General features: G+C 44.0%; 1 protein-coding gene across 3 annotated transcripts in view; it reads right to left on the reverse strand.

Annotated features, from left to right (window-relative positions):
* The window catches only part of LOC140740048 (disintegrin and metalloproteinase domain-containing protein 10-like), a 710,477-nt gene extending 694,378 nt beyond the window's left edge, over window positions 1–16,099 (reverse strand). For all 3 annotated transcript variants that reach the window (XM_073068877.1, XM_073068876.1, XM_073068875.1), the window contains exon 1: window positions 15,816–16,099. In XM_073068877.1, the coding sequence (XP_072924978.1) occupies window positions 15,816–16,047 (232 nt within the window). In that variant the 5' untranslated portion in view covers window positions 16,048–16,099. The remainder of the gene's footprint in view (window positions 1–15,815) is intronic.
* Between the last annotated feature and the right edge of the window lie 3,734 nt (window positions 16,100–19,833).

The raw sequence follows: 19,833 nt of genomic DNA on the forward strand, positions 1-19,833 counted from the left end.
AGGGGAGGCAAGAGGAAATCACTCAGCCCTTCTTCCCCACTTCCTAGTTCAATGAGATAGATTGATATTGCACAATAACAGGCTCTCTGTTCCATGCTGACCACCTACACTAATCCTAGTTACGCCATGTTGCCTGGGTTTCAGCACCTAAGTTACAGGGAAAGGTTGAACGAGTTAGGACTTTATTCTTTGGAGCGTAGAAGGTTGAGGGGGGACTTGACAGAGGTATTTAAAATTATGAGGGAGATAGATAGAGTTGACGTGGATAGGCTTTTTCCATTGAGAGTAGGGGAGATTCAAACAAGAGGACATGAGTTAGGGGGCAAAAGTTTAAGGGTAACACAAGGGGGCATTTCTTTACTCAGAGAGTGGTAACTGTGTGGAACGAGCTTCCAGTAGAAGTGTTAGAGGCAGGTTCGATATTGTCATTTAAAGTAAAATTGGATAGGTATATGGACAGGAAAGGAATAGAGGGTTATGGGGTGAGTGCAGGTCGGTGGAACTAGGTGAGAGTAAGCGTTTGGCACGGACTAGAAGGGCTGAGATGGCCTGTTTCCGTGCTGTAATTGTTATATGGTTATATTTGTTGGCGAGCTCTATCTGCAACCTTCTACCTTTGTTTGATTTTTCTGCTCTATCCCTGTGTGTCTCAATACCTTCCACAGCGGAATCTACTCAGTGACTGAGCACCCGGATCCCTGCAGCACAGGGAATTCCCAAAATTCACCACCTTCCGTCTTGGTGTCTCGTTTGCCCTAGAAACTGACCCCTTTTCTTGAGCCTGTTATGGAAATCCAGCAGGGACATCCTCCATCTGTCTCACCGGGCAACTCATCAGAATCTGTGAATCACTCCTCGTCTTCTGAACTATAGGGTACAGGCCCTGTTTAATATTTCCACCCGCAAACCCACCATGCCAGGATTCAGTGGCAGAGTCACTGTCCTGATTCTGTCATTCTCTGTGGCTGTGGAGACCAGACTGGTACACCACACTCCTGAAGCTGTCTCACGTCTCCCTGCACAATTTCTGAAAAACACTTCTCTTTTTCTAAATTATGTCATCAAAGCAGGAGTTCATGATTTTTGGCCTCCGCATCTGGAGCTAAACTTCAGGGCCCTGATCTCCAGTTGCCACTTTGTAAGTATATTGAAGAGAAGAAAGTCAGATTCCTCTTTCTAATAAAACTATCAATCGACTGTGCTAGTCCAATCACATAGATGTCACGGCCCAGAAGTGCTTCTACTTCCTCAGGAGGCTTAAAAATTGGGCACATCCCCTTTGACCCTCACCAATTTTTATTGAAGCACCATAGAGAGTATCCTATCTGGATGTATAAGGCCTTGGTACGGCAACTGTTCCCCCAGGATTACAGAGCTGGGACATGGCCCTGCATATCACAGAAACCATCCTCTCATCCCTGGATTCTGTTTATACTTCCTGCTGCCTCAGTAAAGCAGCCAATATAATCAAACACCCCACTCACTCCAGTCGTTGTCTCTTCTTCCCCATCCGGAGCATACAAAAGTCTGAAAGCACATACCACCGGGTTCAAGGACAGCCACCATGTATGATAAAACAGACTCAATGCACTTTCGTTGTAGGTTTTACACTTTATATAGTGAAAAGCTTGTCTTGCACATTTTTATACAGATCAAATCGTTACTCGGTGCATTGAAGGAAAACAATAGCAATGCTGACAGTGTAAAAGTAAACGGTAAAGTGCAAGATCATTACAAGGTAGACCGTGAGGCCAAGAGTCCATCCTATTGTACGAGTAGTCCATTCAAGAGGCTGATAGTGAGATTAAAGCTGTCCTTAAGCCTGGATGTATGTTCTTTCAGATATTTATACTGTCTGCCCAGTGGGAGAGGGGAGAAGAGAAAATATCCAGGGTGGGTGGTGTCTTGAAATATTGTAATGTCTGTATGAATAACATACCAAACAAAGTTTTCAGAGTTCCATGGTATACGTGATGATAATAATAAACCAATTTATCAATTTTAACGTAGCCACAGTGAAGTCCAGAGTGGTGAGGTGACTCGGAGCCAGTACAGTGCAATATACGGTACATGAATGACCCTGCACTTTACTGTTCACCTGCACTGTCCTTCAGTAGCGTTTACCCTTTCTACATTGTTGTTGTTTTACCTTACTCTAGCTCAGTACACTGAGTAGTGATTTGATTTGTATAAACAGTATCCAAGACAAGCCTTCCACTATACTCAAGAGGTTCAGTTCTTCACCATAATGGGGAAAAGATGATCTAATTGACTTTGATTGTAGAATGATAGTGCTAGATGAGGTGATTTGAGTATCTCAGAAACTGTTGATCTCCTGGGATCTTCATGCACAACGCTCCCTGGAATTTACAAAGAATGGTGTAAAAACAAATATAAAACATCCAGTGAGCGGCAGTTCTGAGGATGAGAATGGTTTGTTAATGAGAGAGGTCAGAGAAGAATGGCCAGGCTGGTTGAAGCTGACAGGTTACTACAGTGGTGTGTAGAAGTGCACCTCTGAATGCACAACACATCGAACCGTGCAGTGGATAGGCTACAGCAGTAGACGATCCCAAATATACACTCAGTGGCCACTTTATTGGGTACCTAGCCCCCTCCACAACACTTTGGATACTGCAGGGGGTGGGGAGATGACCTAACGGTTGGGTCTCTGGCACTGAGTCTGACTCTGTGACTCAGAAGGCAAGTGGGGGAGAAGAGGCACGCTGTGGTGATAGGGGATTTGTTGGTTAGGGAAATGGACAGGAGGTTCTACAAACGAGCACAAGATTCCTGGATGGTATGTTGCCTCCTGGGTGCTAGCGAGGGTGAACAGTCTCTATGTAGGTACCAATGATATGGGTAGGACAAGTGACGAGGATCTCCATAGGGAGTTTAGGAAATTAGGTGTTAAGGTGTTAGGTGCTGGGTGGCAGTGTGACATGTGATGAGGATGTTAGGAGAATTCAGGGTGACTTGGTTAGGCTGGGTGAGTGGGCAGATACTTGGCAGATGGCATTTAATGTGAATAAGTGTGAGGTTATCCACTTTGGGAGTAAGAACAGGAAGGCAGATTATTAGCTGAACGGTATAGAGTTGGGTAAGGGAGTAATACAAAGAGATCTCGGAGTCCTTGTTCATCAGTCACTGAAGGTGAATGAGCAAATGCAGCAGGCAGTGAAGAAGGCTAATGGAATGTTGGCCTTCATTACAAAGGGAATTGAGTACAAGAGCAAGGAAATCCTCTTGCATTTGTACAGAGCCCTGGTGAGACCACACCTGGAGTATTGTGTACAGTTTTGGTCTCCAGGGTTAAGGAAGGACATCCTGGCTGTAGAAGAAGTGCAGCGTAGATTCACGAGGTTAATTCCTGGGATGTCTGGACTGTCTTACGCAGAGAGGTTAGAGAGACTGGGCTTGTACACGCTGGAATTAAGGAGATTGAGAGGGGATCTGATTGAAACATATAAGATTATTAAGGGATTGGACAAGATAGAGGCAGGAAATATGTTCCAGATGCTGGGAGAGTCCAGTATCAGAGGGCATGGTTTGAGAATAAGGGGTAGGTCATTTAGGACAGAGTTAAGGAAAAACTTCTTCTCCCAGAGAGTTGTGGGGGTCTGGAATGCACTGCCTCGGAAGGTAGTGGAGGCCAATTCTCTGGATGCTTTCAAGAAGGAGCTAGATAGGTATCTTATGGATAGGGGAATCAAGGGATATGGGGACAAGGCAGGAACCGGGTATTGATAAGGAATTGATCAGCCATGATCTCAAAATGGCGGAGCAGGCTCAAAGGGCCCAATGGTCTACTTCTGCACCTATTGTCTATTGTCTATTGACCTCCAGGGTTGTGATCTCAGGATTGCTACCCGTGCCATGTGCTAGTGAGACCAGAACTAGGAAGACTATATACACGTGGCTAAGGGGTCAGTGTAGGAGGGAGGGCATAAAATCTTTGGATCATTGGGCTCTCTTCCAGGGAAGGTGGGACCTGTACAGAAGGGACAGTTCGCACCTGGACTGGAGGGGGACTAATATCCTAGCAGGCAAGTTTGAGTAGGTGGGGTTTAAACTAGAGTTACACCGAGATGGGAACCAGAGTGCCAGAACAGTAAGTGGAGAGGTTGTGGAGGCAAATTCATGACTAAGTCATGATCAAAAGGTTGAGCATGATGTGACTAGTGTCCTGAGCTGTGTAATGCAAGTAGTACTGTAGGAAAGGCAGATGAGCTCAGGGCATGGATCAACACTGGAATTATGACTTTGTAGCCATTAGTGAGACAGTTGCAGGAGGGGCAGGACAGACAGCTCAGTATTCCGGGGCTCCATTGTTTTAGACATGATAGAGCAGGAGGAATTAAAGGAGGATGAGTGGTGTTACTAGTCAGGGAAAATGTCACGGCAGTGCTCCATCAGGAAGAACTGGAGAACTCATCTGGTGAGGTGTTACGGGTGGAACTGAGAAATAAGAAAGATATAACCACATTAGACAACATTAACTACGAAGATCCATATAGTCAAGTCTATGGTATTTCTAGTCGTGATGTATGGCTGTGAGAACTGGACAGTTAGTAAGGCTGAATACAAAAGAATTAACGCCTTTGAACTTGGATACTGGACAAAAGTGTTAAGAGTTCGTTGGACAGCAAGAAGATCCAACAAGTCAATACTTGAAGAAATACAGACAGACTGCTCTCTAGGAGGCTTGATCATGAGACAAAAGCTCAGATATTTTGGCCACATCATGAGAAGACAGGATTCCTTGGAGGAGACTCCCATATTAGGTAAAACAGAAAGTAAAAGAAGGTGAGGACAGAGACTATGATAGATCTATATACTATCTATACTATAGATAGATAATATTACTCAGATAATGTCTATGACCTTGGGGGATCTTAGAGAGGCAGTTTCCAACAAGAAGGCTTGGTGTACAGGAGTCCGTGAGGTCACGAAGAGTCAGACTCGACTTAACGACTGAACAACAAATGACCACATTAACGGGGGCTATATTACAGACCACCCAACAGTCCGAGAGATTTAGAGGAAATTTGTAAAGAGAGATATAAGGTTGTTATGGTAGGTGATTTTAATTTCCACATATTGACTAGGCATCCCATTCTGTAAAAGGACTAGATGGGATAGAGTTTGTCCAGTGTGTTCAAGGAAGTTTCCTTCATCAGTACGGAGAACTCCAATGAGAATGTGTACAGTACCGGATCTGCTATTACGGAATGAGACAGGGCAGGTGACAGAAGTTTGTGTAGGGGAACATTCTGCATCCAGTAATGACAATGCCATTAGTTTCAAATGCAAAAAGGTAGTTCTGGTCTGTGGGATGATATTCTGGATTGAAGAACGGCCAATTTTGATGGTATCGGAAATGATCTGGCAAGTGTGGATTGGGACAGGCTGTTTTCTAGCAAAAGTGTACTTGGTAAGTGGGAGGCCTTCAAAAATGAAATTTTGAGAGAACAAAGCTTGTATGAGCCTGTCAGAATAAAAGGTAGAGATAACAAATGTAATGATCCTTGGTTATCAAGAGATATTGAGACCCTGGCTAAGAGAAAAAATGGAGGTGCTTAGCAGGTATAGGCAAGTAGGGACAAATGAGGTGCTTATGGAGAATAAGGAATGCAAGCAAACACAAGACTGAAATCAGGAAGGCTAAAAGAAGGTATGAAGTTGCTCTAGCAGACAAGGTGAGGGAGAATTCTAAGGGATTCTACAGATATGTTAAGAGCAGAACGATTGCAAGAGACAAAATTGTTCCTCTGGAAGACCAGAATGTTAATCCATGTGTGGAGCCGAAACAGACAGGGGAGATCTTAAATGAATTGACTGCATCTATATTTACTCAGGAGATGGATTGAGTCTATAGAAGTGAGCCAAAGTGGCATCAACTTCATGGATCCTGTACAGATTACAGGATTTGCTACCCTGAGGCAAATCAAGTTGGATAAATTCCCAGGGCTTGACAAGGTGTTCCCTTGGATCCTATGGGAGGCAAGTGCAGAAATTGCCAGGGTCCTAGCAGAGATATTTAAATCATTCTTTGTGAAAGGAGAGGTACCAGAGGATTAGAGGATAGCCAATGTTGTTCCACTGTTTATAAAACTGACTAAACATAAACCTGGAAATTATAGGCCAATAAGTCTGACACCAGTTGTGGGTAAGTTATTGGATGGTATTGTACAGGACCAGATATGAGTATTTGAATAGACATGGACTGGTTAAGGACAATCAACATGGCTTTGTGGGTGGTAGGTCATGTCGAATCAATCTTATAGTTGTTCAAGGAAATTACCAGGAAAGTGGATGTTGTCTACATGGACTTTAGTAAGGTATTTGACAAGGTCCCACATGGGAGGCTGGTCAAAAAGGCTCAGTCACTTAGTATTCAGGATGAGGTAGTGGCATTATGTGAGAAGCCAGAGAGAGGTAGTAATGGAGAACTTGGAGACACAGGACAACACAACATAGTTTCCTTAAGGGAAAATCTTGCCTGACGAACCTGTTGGAATTCTTTGAGTAGATTACATGTAGGATAGATAAAGGGGATGTTGTATATTTGGATTTTCAGAAGGTATTTGACAAGGTGCCACACGTGAGGCTGCTTTCTATGGTGTTACTGGCATGGGTGGAGCAACGGTTGATTGGTATGAGGCAGTGACTGGCAATCAAAGGATCCTTTTCTGGTTGGCTGCAGGGGTCAGTGTTGGGACTGCTACTTTTTATGCTGTATGTAAATGATTTACATGATGCCAAATTTGCAGATGACATAAAGATTGGTGAAGTGGCAGGTAATGTTAAGAAAACAGGTAGGCTGCAGAAGAACTTAGACAGATTAGGAGAACGGGCAAGAGAGTGGCAAATGAAATACAATGTTGGAAAATGCATGGTCATGCACTTTGGTAGTAGAAATAAATGTGCAGACTATTTTCTTAATGGGGAAAATAATCCAAATATCTGAGATTCAAAGGGACTTGGGAGTCCTTGTATAGAACAACCTAAAGATTAACTTGCAAGTAGAATTGGTGGTGAGGAAGGCAAATGCAATTTTAGCATTCGTTTCAAAAGGTCTAGGATACAAGAGCAGGGGTGTGATGTTGAGGCTTTATAAGGCACTGTTGAGGACTCACCTTGAGTATTGTGAACAGTTTTGGGCTCCTCATTAAGAAAAGATGAACTGGCATTGGAGAGAGTTCAGAAGAGGTTCACAAAGCTGATTCTTGGAATGAAAGGGTTATCATACAAGGAATGTTTGATAGTTCTGGGTCTGTACTTGCTGGAATTTAGAAGGATGGGGGGCGAATCTCATTGAAACCTTTCGAGTGTTGAAAGGCTTAGACAGAGTAGATGTGGAAAGGATGTTTCCCATGGTGGGGGAGTCTAAGACAAGAGGGCATAACCTCAGGATAGAGATGTGGAAAACTTTCTTTAGCCAGTGGGTAGTGAATTTGTGGAATTTATTACCACAGGCAGCTGTGAAGGCCAGGTCATTGGGTGTATTTGAAAGGTTCTTGATTGGACATGGCATTAAAGGTTATGGGGAATAGGGCTGAGGAAGGGAAAAAAGGATCAGCCATGATCGAATGGCGGAGCAGACTCGATGGGCCAAATGGCCTAATCTGCTCCTATGTCTTATGGCCTTATGGTCCTTTGGTAGTAGAGGGTTGCCTCTCTAACTGGAGGTCTATGACTACTGGTGTGCACAGGGATCATTGTTGGGTCCTTTGTTGTTTGTCATCTATATCAATGGTCTGAATGATAATGTGTTTAGCTGGATCAGCAAATTTGCAGATGACACCAAGATTGGGGGTGTAGTGGACAGAGAGAAAGGCTATCAGGTCTTAGAGAGATCTGCATCAACTGGAAAAATAGGCTGAAAGATGGCTGATGGAATTTAATGCAGACAAGTGCGAGGTTTTGCAGTTTTGTAGAACCAGCCAGAATAGATCTTACACAGAGAACGGTAGCACACCGAGGATTGTGGTAGACAAAGAGATCTGGGTCCATAATTCGTTGAAAGTGGTGTCAGAGGTAGATAAGATCATAAAGAAAGCTTTTGGCACATTGGCCTTCATAAATCAATGTATTGAGTACAAGAGAAGGGATGTTATGTTGAAGTTGAAAAAGATGTCAGTAATTTGGAGGATTCTGTGCAGTTTTGGTCACCTATCTACAGGAAATATGTAAATAAGGTTGAAAGAGTACAGAGAAAATTTACAAGGTTGAACTGAGCTATAAGGAAAGATTGAATAGGTTAGGACTGTATTCCTCAGAATGTAAAACATTGAGACGAGACTTGAGAGAGGAATACAAAATTATGATGAGTATAGAAAGGGTAAATGCAAGTAGCTTATTTTCCACTGAGGTTGGGTGGGACTGTAACCAGAGATCATGGGTTAAGGGTGAAATGTTTAAGGGGAGCATGAGGAAAACTTCTTCAGTCAGCAGATCGTAAGAGCGTGGAACAAGCTGCCAGCACAAACGATACATACAAGCTTGATTTCAACATGTAAGAGAAGTTTGGATAGGTAACAAAGAAACATAGAAACACGGAAATCTACAGTACATTACAGGCCCTTCAGCCCACAATGATGTGCCGACAATGTAACCTCATCTAGAAACTGCCTAAAATTTCCCTACTGCATAGCTGTCTATTTTTCTAAGCTCCAAGTACCTACCTAAGAGACTCTTAAAAGACCCAATTGTATCCGCCTCTACCACCACCGCTGGCAGTGCATTTCACGCACCCACCACTCTTGGTGTGAAAAACTTACCCCTGACATCCCCCTTGTACCTACTTCCAAGCACTATAAAACTATGGCATCTTGTGTTATGCATTTCAGCCCTGGGAAAAAGCCTCTGGATATCCACATTATCAATGCCTCTCATCATCTTGTACACCTCTATCAGGTCACCTCTCATCCTCCATCACTCCAAGGAGTAAAGGCCAAGTTCACTCAACTGTTCTGATAAGGCACACTCTCCAATCCAGGCAGCATCCTTGTAAATCTCCTCTGTACTCTCTATATACCAGGGGTTCCCATCCTGGGGAGCCTGCACCCCCAAGGGGTACGAGATGGAATTTCAAGGGGTGCGACAAAGAGTGGCTTGTGTCCTTGAGTGACAAGTCACAAGTCATCACTCAGCCAGCTGTCAGTGTGCCTTGAGAAGTGGTAGTAACGTTTGTCCCAAGCACACTCCAGTCTCCCGCTGGCCGAGTTGAGAGAGACGTAAACTCATTCCAGTCTCCCACTGCCCGAGTCAGCGTTGAGGAGTCTCATCAGTGTTACTTGGGAGTTACACCTCAGAGTTGAGGAGTCTCATCAATGTTAGCTAGAAGATTACATCTCGGAGTTAAAAATTATCTCATAATGCCAAAATCTTTATACATCCCAAATCAACCACCAAGTAACGACTTCACGTTAAAACCAAACCGGTAGACAGTAGGTAAATTATTCAATTATAAAATTTTAAAAAGCCACATTTTGATAAAAAGCAGTTGAAGTCATTCATTCATATTTGGCTCAATGCATTAAAGAAGTTTTTGAATTTCAAAGTTTTTTTTCTCTTAAAAGGTTTTTTTTTAAATCATTGATAATTTTGAATTGTGTTAGTTGAGGAGGTATCATGGTTAACACTGAGGACTTTGAATCGTGTGATGGTAGTTCATATCTCCGGTAATCATCGAAGATAGGTGTGTAAATTCAGTAGAGAGTAGCCTAATAAGTTGCGTCACATCCTCGTAGCATTTCCACCTGACAATTTATCTTGGCGTAACCACAGATAATATCGTAATATAATATTCGAAAGCGTATTTCTTGCGATACTTTGCTATAGGCATGTCTGGTTGAGTAAAGCGGTCATCCTTGACTTAGTCAGATAGTTTTTCTCATATTAGCTCATATTTTTCTCTTTACCCTTAACCCTTCATCATGTCAAAAAGAAGGAAATGGAATGATGACTATGTGTGCTTTGGTTTCACTCGCACATCAGGAAATGATGGCTTGCAAAAACCCCAGTGCATTCTTTGTAGCGTTGCATTTTCCAACTCAAATCTGAAGCCATCCAAGCTTCAAGAGCACTTCAAGAACAAGCATGGTGGAGCTGATGTTGAAAGACGTGATGTTGTGTCTTTGAAAATCAAAAGTGTTCGTTTTGATTCACAAGGAACTCTTTCAAAGTTAGGTTTTGTTTCTGTTGAAAAACCACTACTTCTTGCTTCAAGTGGCATATAAAGTGGCCAAATCCAAGAAGCCCCAAGCAATTGCGGAAGATCTCATCAAGCCATGTGCACTGGAAATGGCAACAATTATCCTGGGCAAAGAAGCAAGAAAAAAATGTGAACAGGTGCCCCTATCAAATAATGTCATTCACAACCGAATCAGTGATTTGAGTGAAAATATTTTGGACCAAGTCATCTCAGATGTCAGAGCTAGTCCTCTTAAAATCTCTATTCAGTTGGATGAGTCAACTGATGTCTCCAGTTGTAGTCAACTCATCACGTTAGTGAGGTATGTCAATGATGGTGCTGTAAAGGAAGATTTCCTGTTTTGTAAAGATCTGAAAACAAACACAACTGCAAAGGATGTGATACAGCTGGTGAAAGACTTCTTTGCCAAACATGATTTAGATATCAAAGTCATTGGTTCTGTTTGTACTGACGGGGCACCTGCAATGCTTGGAAAAAAAACTGGCTTTTCTGCATTGACGATAAAGGAGATTCCAGACTTGCAAGTTACCCATTGTTTTCTTCATCGGCATGCTTTGGCAATAAAATCATTGCCTCCAAATTTGAAGAAAGTCTTTGATACTTGTGTTAAGATCATCAACTGGATCAGGGGGCGTGCTTTGAACCATCGCATCTTCAAATCATTTTGACGATCTGGGAAGTGAGCATTCAGTTTTGCTTTTCCACACTTTGTCCGTTGGTTGTCATGAGGACAAGCTTTAACCCGTTTCTTTGAACTGCGGGAAGAAATCAAAGTTTTTCTGGAGGAGCGTGAATGTGATCTGGTTGGGGCAATGGAATCACAGGAATTCGCCCAAATGCTGGCTTACTTAACTGACATTTTCATTCGTATGAATGACCTGAGTGCTTCTCTTCAAGGAAAAGGGATAAACATATTGAAGGCTTGTGAAAAGTTGAATGCCTTCAAAGAAAAGTTACGTCCTTGGCGTCGAAGGATGGAAAGAGGCAGTCTCTCAAGTTTTCCTTCACTAAAAAAGATGGTTGATGATGCTGGATCCATAACTCTACTGTGCATGAAGAAATTGTGGATCATTTGGAAATGCTGTCAGAATCGTTTGATGGATATTTTGCTGAGGAGACCTGAAGATTTCAGAAGAATGGTTCATGAATCCATATTCCTACAATTTGGAGAAAATGTCAGATGATGAAGAGCTGAAGGAAGATCTTATTGATTTGCAGACAAATCGAGCTCTTGAAATGCAATTTGAAAGCAAGACTTTGGAGGAGTTTTGGTGTGCAGTACTGGATATGTTCCCAGGACTTGGTGGAAAAGCACTCCGTGTCCTCATTCCATTTGCAACAACATACTTGTGTGAATCTGGATTCGGATCTCTTTTGTCAATCAACACAAAATCTAGGAATCGCCTGAATCCAAAGGCAGACCTACAGATCGCAGTCAGCAAGAAAGTTCCACGTTTTCACAAAATCATGAATGAGAAGCAAGAGCAAAGAAGTCATTGAATTTTATGTTCACAATTGGGATTGATTTTATTGTTTACAATTTTTTCTGAATAAATTAGAATCTAATTGCTCAATTTATATTTGCATTTTATGCACTGAGTTAAAAGCTTATTTTTTTAAGTTCAATTTGTTCACCCGTAGTATTGTATGTGGTTCAAAAATTAGAAATTAGACTCCTTCATCTTCCAATGTGATATTACTTTTGTAGGGAGTGCGAACACTAATCAAACATTTCCTGGGGGTGTGGGGCATAGAAAAGGTTGGGAACCACTGCTATATAGTATCCACATCCTTCCTGTAGTGAGGTGACTAGAACTCAACACAATACTCCAAGTGGTGTCTGACTTAGGTCTTGTATAGCTGTAATGTTACCTCACAGCTTTTGAACTCAATCCCATGACTAAAGAAGGCCAACACACCATATGCCTTCTTAACAACTCTGTCAACCTGCACAGCAGCTTTGAGTGTCCTATGGACACAGACCCCAAGATCTTACTGTTCCTTCACATTGCCAAAAGTCTTACCATTAATTTCATATTCTGTCTTCAAATTTGATCTACCAAAATGAACCACCTCACACTTATCTGGGTTGAACTTATCAGCCCAGTTCTGCATCCTATCAATGTTCTGCTGTAACTTCTGACAACCCTCCACACTATCCACACCACCCCCAAGCTTTGTGTCATCAGCAAACTTACTAACCCACCCTTCTACTTCCTCATCCAGGTCATTTATAAAGATATATCATCTATATCAATGATCAAGATGATAATGTGGTAAATTGGATTAGCAAATTTGCTGATGATACAAAGATTGGAGGTGTAGTGGACAGTGAGGAAGGTTATCAAAGCTTGCAGAGGGATTTGGACCAGCTGGAAAAATGGGCTGAAAAATGGCAGATGGAGTTTAATACAGACAAGTGTGAGGTATAGCACTTTGGAAGGAGAAACCAAGGCAGAACATACAAGGCAAATGGTAGAGCACTGAGGAGTGCAGTAGAACAGAGGGATCTGGGAATACAGATACAAAATTCCCCAAAAGTGGCGTCACAGGTAGATAGCGTAGTAAAGAGAGCTTTTAGTACATTGGCCTTTATAAATCAAAGTATTGAGTATAAGAGTTAGAATGTTATGGTGAGGTTGTATAAGGCATTGGTGAGGCTGAATTTGGAGTATTGTGTGCAGTTTTGGTCACCAAATTACAGGAAGAATATTAATAAGGTTGAAAGAATGCAGAGAAGGTTTGCAAGGATGTTGCCGGGACTTGAGAAACTGAGTTACAGAGAAAAGTTGAATAGGTTAGGACTTTATTCCCTGGAGTGTAGAAGAATGAGGGGTGATTAGATAGAGGTGTATAAAATTATGATGGGTATAGATAGAGTGAATGCAAGCAGGCGTTTTCCACTGAGGCTAGGGGAGAAAAAACCCAAAGGTCATGGGTTAAGGGTGAAGGGGGAAAAATTTAAAGGGAACATTAGGGGGGGCGTCTTCACACAGAGAATGGTGGGAGTGTGGAATGATCTGCCAGATGAAGAGGTAAATGCAGGCTCACTTTTAACATTTAAGAAAAACTTGGACAGGTACATGGATGAGAGGGGTATGGAGGGAAATGATCCAGGTGCAGGTCAGTGGGACTAGGCAGAAAAATGGTTCGGCACAGCCAAGAAGGGCCAAAAGGCCTGTTTCTGTGCTGTAATGTTCTATGGCTCTATGGTTCTATGATTTTTTTTGCATTAAAATAGACACATCAGGCTGAGTGCTTCTTTGCTCTATCATCTGCCTATCCTTCCTCATAAACTCCCTACAAGCTGTCACTACTTGTGCGTCAACTACCTCATTCTCTGCCTATTCACTTTGGTTCCCCCCTCACCCACACAAATCTAGTTTAAACCCTCCCCAATAGCATTAGCAAACCTCCCTCCCAGGATATTGGTTCCCCTCCAGTTCAGGTGCAACCCATCCCACTTGCACAGGTCACCCCTTCCCCAGCAAAGGTTCCAATGATCCAAGAACTTGAAACCCTGCCCCCTGCACCATCTCCTCAGCTACTCATTCATCTGAGCTATCTTCCCGTCCTGACCCTTCCTAGCTCATGGCACCGGGCGTAATCTGGAGATTACCACCTTGGATGTCCTGATCTTCAGCCTCCTTCCTAACTCCCTAAAGTTACTGCACAGGACCTCTACCCCTCTCCTGCCTATGTCATTGGTACCAACATGTACCATGACCTCTGGCTGCTCACTCTCCCCTTCAAGAATATTCTGCAAATGCTCAGAGACATCCTCGACCCTAGCACCACGGGGCAACACACTATCCTGGTGTCTCTTTTGCTGCTTCAGAATCTCCTATCTGTCCCCCTAACTATCCAGTCCCCTCTGACTATTGCTCCACCTGACTTCACCTTACTCAGAGCCAACCACAGTGCTATTGGTCTGGCTGTTGCTGCCTCACCCAGATAGGTCATCCCCCTCAGCAGTATCCAGAGGGGTATACATGTTGCTGAGGGGAATGGCCACAGGGAAACCCTGAACTGACTTCTTTCTTCCTTTACCTCTCTCCGTGTTCATCCCTCTGCTCCCTGAACTCTGCACTCTGGGTGTAACCACCTGCTGAGAAGTCGTATCTTTCAATTGTTCTGTCTCCCAGATGATCCCAAGTTCATCCAGCTCCAGCTCCAGCTCCTTAATGTGGTCTTTCATGAGTTGGAGTTGGTTGAACTTCCTGGAGGTGTAGTCATCAGGGAGACTATCAGATTCCATGAATTTCAACATCCTTCAGGAGGAGCATTCCATTGCCATTTCTGCCATCCTGCTTGCACGGTACAATGGGCAACCAAGACCAAATCCTCTAACCTGTGTCTTTGGCCTCAACCTCTTCTTGTTGAAGCCTCTTGAATTAAAGCCTGCTCTCACTGCTGGCCTACTTCCAACAATGGTCGCCCTGCTTGCCCCTTCTGAACTTTTATTTAATTCACAGTGCTCTACTCCTGACACTGATTGGACTGCTGGAAAATTTGTACATGAATAGAAGGGGTATGGAGGGCTAAGGTCCCAGTGTAGGTCGATGGGAGTAGGCAGTTTAAATGGTTTCAGCATCGACTAGATGTGCCAAAGGGTCTGTTTCTGTGCTGTACTTCTCTATCACTCTATACAATATATATTATTTTGTGTGGGTACTGCAAAAAAGAGAGCAAAAATAGTAATGTAGTGTTCATGAACTGTCAGAAATCCGATGGCAGAGGGGAAAAAGTTACTAAAAATTTTGAGTGTGGATCTCTAGATGTCTGTACCTACTCCCTGATGGTAGTAATGAGAAGCAAGCCTGCCCTGTGTGGTGAAGGTCCTTAGTGATGGATGCCCCCTTCTTGAGGGGAGGCTAGTGCCCGTGATGAAACTGGTTGAGTCTACAGTCTTCTGCAGCTTTTTCTGGTCTTGTTCACTGGCCCTTCTCTACCAGACAGTGATGCAACCAGTTAAAATGCTCTCTATGGCTCATCTGTAAAACTTTGCTGGAGTCTTTGGTGATATATCAAATCTCTTCAAACTGCTAATAAAATGTAGCTGTTGTGCCTTCTTTGTAATTGCATCAATATGTTGGGCCCTGAATAGATCTTCAGAGATGTTGACACCTAGAAGCTTGAAGTTGTTCACCCACGATGAGGACGGGCATGTGTTTCCCTTCCTGAAGTCCACAATCAATTCCTGAGTCTTGAAGACGTCGAGAGCAAGTGTTGGTATCTGTCATGATATCGGGAAGTCCCCACTCCTGCACACAGAGCGGGCCCCAAACGAAAGATGTGTTTGGCTATTAAAAATTCAGCAATTACGGATGCATTTCCTTCCTTTCCTAAACTTCTACAAAGAGTTACAAGGCGCAGGCACAGAACATCTTACAACAAAATACCACCCCAGGATGAAATCACAGTTTGCCCATACAAATGAAGAAAGAATTTAGCTGCGCATTTCTATCTTGATGAAACTTGTTCACTCGCTGAGTCCTTTCCCTGTGTCTCTCTGTAAAGCTATACCTGAAGCTTTGCAAATATATGTCTCCTAGAACCATGCAAAAAAGCGCTAAACACCATGAAACGTTCTTACCCGGCCGTTCTTCAGGAAACCCGCCAATAGCCGAGACGATTAAAGGGAGGAAAGAGAATATTCTGATGGCTTTTAATGATAATTCTGCCATTGGAATGTAAGCGCCTTCCAACTGATATCTCGGCGTCGAGGCGGAGGGTTGAGATGTTCTCGACTCGCCCACAGGTGGACAGCGTGTAGTCCACCAGCTACAGTCAAGACTGTTAACGTTTCCAAAAGTGAAGGGAGGCATCTGTCTTACTAACACAGCCCTTGTGCAAGCATGAACATGCTGAGGCGCACACCTTCGGAGGGCCCACCTCTGCGTTGTCACATTACTCCGCCTTTAAGATCATATATGCACTGACCCAGCATTGACTGCTGACGGGGTGCAGCAGAAAGGTGCCACAGGTCTGGCGACAGGGTGTCAGCGGACTGCGACTGTGGCGGCTGCACGTCTGCACTTCGAAAAGAGAACGGAACAACACAGGAGTAGACAACTTCCATCCCGCCCTTCAATTCACTTGATCCATTTCTGACACCCCTCTCGCCTTCCTCGATCTGTCTCCACCTCTGGAGACAAACTGTCTAGCGACATCTTTAAAAACCTACCGATTCCCAGGGTCACCTTGACTTCCCACCCTCTCTCCTGTAAAATGCAGTTCCCTTTTCTCAGTTCCTTTGCCTCCGCCACATCTGTTCCCAGGTTGAGGCTATCCTTTCCAGGATATCTGAGGTGTTCTCTTCTTCAAAGAATGGCGTTTTCCCTTCCTCCCACATTGACGTTGCCCTCATCCGCATCTCCTCCATTTTCCCGGACATTGCGCTCATCCACCTTCCTGTTGCCTTAACAGTGGAAAAGCACATCATTTTACACAAACCTCCACATCCCACACATCATTTTACACAAACCTCCACATCCCACACATCATTCTACATAAGCCTCCACACCCCACACATCATTTTACACAAACCTCCACACCCCTCACATCATTTTACACAAACCTCCACATCCCACACATCATTTTACACAAACCTCCACACCCCACACATCATTTTACACAAACCTCAACATCCCACACATCATTTTACACAAACCTCCACATCCCACACATCATTCTACATAAGCCTCCACACCCCACACATCATTTTACACAAACCTCCACACCCCTCACATCATTTTACACAAACCTCCACATCCCACACATCATTTTACACAAACCTCCACACCCCACACATCATTTTACACAAACCTCAACATCCCACACATCATTCTACACAAGCCTCCACACCCCACACATCATTTTACACAAACCTCCACACCCCTCACATCATTTTACACAAACCTCAACATCCCACACATCATTCTACACAAGCCTCCACACCCCTCACATCATTTTACACAAACCTCAACATCCCACACATCATTCTACACAAGCCTCCACACCCCTCACATCATTTTACACAAACCTCAACATCCCACACATCATTCTACACAAGCCTCCACACCCCACGCACATTTTACACAAACCTCCACATCCCACACATCATTCTACACAAGCCTCCACACCCCACACATCATTTTACACAAACCTCCACATCCCACACATCATTCTACACAAACCTTCACACCCCACACATCATTTTACACAAACCTCAACATCCCACACATCATTCTACACAAGCCTCCACACCCCTCACATCATTTTACACAAACCTCAACATCCCACACATCATTCTACACAAGCCTCCACACCCCACACATCATTCTACACAAGCCTCCACACCCCACACATCATTTTACACAAATCTCCACATCCCACACATCATTTTACACAAACCTCCACATCCCACACATCGTTCTACACAAACCTCCACATCCCGCACATCGTTCTACGCAAGCCTCCACATCCCACACATCATCCTATACAAACCTCCACATCCAGCACATCATTCTACGCAAACCACCACATCCAACGTATCATTCTACGCAAGCCTCCATATCTGATGTATCATTCTATGCAACTTCCGCCTTCTTCAACGGGATCCTAACACATCTTTAGCCGCTCTCTGCCACCCCCCCCCCCCCCCCCACACTCTCTGCTTTCTGCAGGAATTGATCCCTATGTGATTCCACCCACTAAATCTCCCTTCTGGCACATATCCCTACAAGTGACAGAAATGCTATACCTGCCCAATCACCTCATCACTTACCACCATTCAGGGCTCCAAAGTCCCTCCAGGAGAGGCAACATTTCACTTACGATTCTATTGTGGTCACCTATTGTATCCGGTGCTCTCAGTGCAACCTCCTTCACTTGTTGAGACCCGACATAAATTGGGAGACCACTTTGTTGAGCACTTCCGCTCCATCTGCCAGAAGTGGAATATTCCAGTCGCCAACCATTTTAATTCCTATCCCCATTCCAGTTCCTGTTCCATGGCCTCCTCTTTTGCCATGACGAGGCCACCCACAGGGTGGAGAAGATAGATAGATAGATAGATAGATACTTTATTCATCCCCATGGGGAAATTCAACTTTTTTCCAATGTCCCATACACTTGTTGTAGCAAAACTAATTACATACAATACTTAACTCAGTAAAAAAATATGATATGCATCTAAATCACTATCTCAAAAAGCATTAATAATAGCTTTTAAAAAGTTCTTAAGTCCTGGCGGTTGAATTGTAAAGCCTAATGGCATTGGGGAGTATTGACCTCTTCATCCTGTCTGAGGAGCATTGCATCGATAGTAACCTGTCGCTGAAACTGCTTCTCTGTCTCTGGATGGTGCTATGTAGAGGATGTTCAGAGTTTTCCATAATTGACCGTAACCTACTCAGCGCCCTTCGCTCAGCTACCGATGTTAAACTCTCCAGCACTTTGCCCACGACAGAGCCCGCCTTCCTTACCAGCTTATTAAGACGTGAGGCGTCCCTCTTCTTAATGCTTCCTCCCCAACACGCCACCACAAAGAAGAGGGCGCTCTCTACAACTGACCTATAGAACATCTTCAGCATCTCACTACAGACATTGAATGACGCCAACCTTCTAAGGAAGTACAGTCGACTCTGTGCCTTCCTGCACAAGGCATCTGTGTTGGCAGTCCAGTCTAGCTTCTCGTCTAACTGTACTCCCAGATACTTGTAGGTCTTAACCTGCTCCACACATTCTCCATTAATGATCACTGGCTCCATATGAGGCCTAGATCTCCTAAAGTCCACCACCATCTCCTTGGTCTTGGTGATATTGAGACGCAGGTAGTTTGAGTTGCACCATATCACAAAGTCCTGTATCAGTTTCCTATACTCCTCCTCCTGTCCATTCCTGACACACCCCACTATGGCCGTGTCATCAGCGAACTTCTGCACATGGCAGGACTCCGAGTTATATTGGAAGTCTGATGTGTACAGGGTGAACAGGACCGGAGAGAGTACGGTTCCCTGCGGCGCTCCTGTGCTGCTGACCACCGTGTCAGACCTACAGTCTCCCAACCGCACATACTGAGGTCTATCTGTCAAGTAGTCCACTATCCAATCCACCATGTGAGAGTCTACTCCCATCTCCGTTAGTTTGTGCCTTAAGATCTTGGGCTGGATGGTGTTAAAGGCACTAGAGAAGTCAAGGAATGTAATCCTCACAGCACAACTGGCCCCATCTAGGTGAGAGAGTGATTTGTGCAGCAAATACATGAAATACATGATATACATCCTCCACTCCCACCTTCTCCTTATACGCAAACTGAAGAGGATCCTGGGCGTGCCTGGTTTGTGGCCTCAGATTCTGTATTATCAGCCGCTCCATGGTCTTCATCACGTGCGACGTCAAGGCAACAGGTCTGAAGTCATTCAACTCCTTTGGTTGTGGTTTCTTCGGTACCGGGACAATACAGGATGTTTTCCACTGTCTGGGTACTCTTCTCTGCTCCAGGCTCATGTTGAAGATGCGCTGTAGTGGTTCTCCCAGCTCAGTCGCACAGGCCCTCAGTAATCGTGGGGAAACTCCATCCGGTCCAGCCGCCTTGCTGGTACAGATCT

The sequence above is a fragment of the Hemitrygon akajei genome, chromosome 16, assembly GCF_048418815.1.
Source record: "Hemitrygon akajei chromosome 16, sHemAka1.3, whole genome shotgun sequence".
Classification (NCBI taxonomy): domain Eukaryota; kingdom Metazoa; phylum Chordata; class Chondrichthyes; order Myliobatiformes; family Dasyatidae; genus Hemitrygon; species Hemitrygon akajei.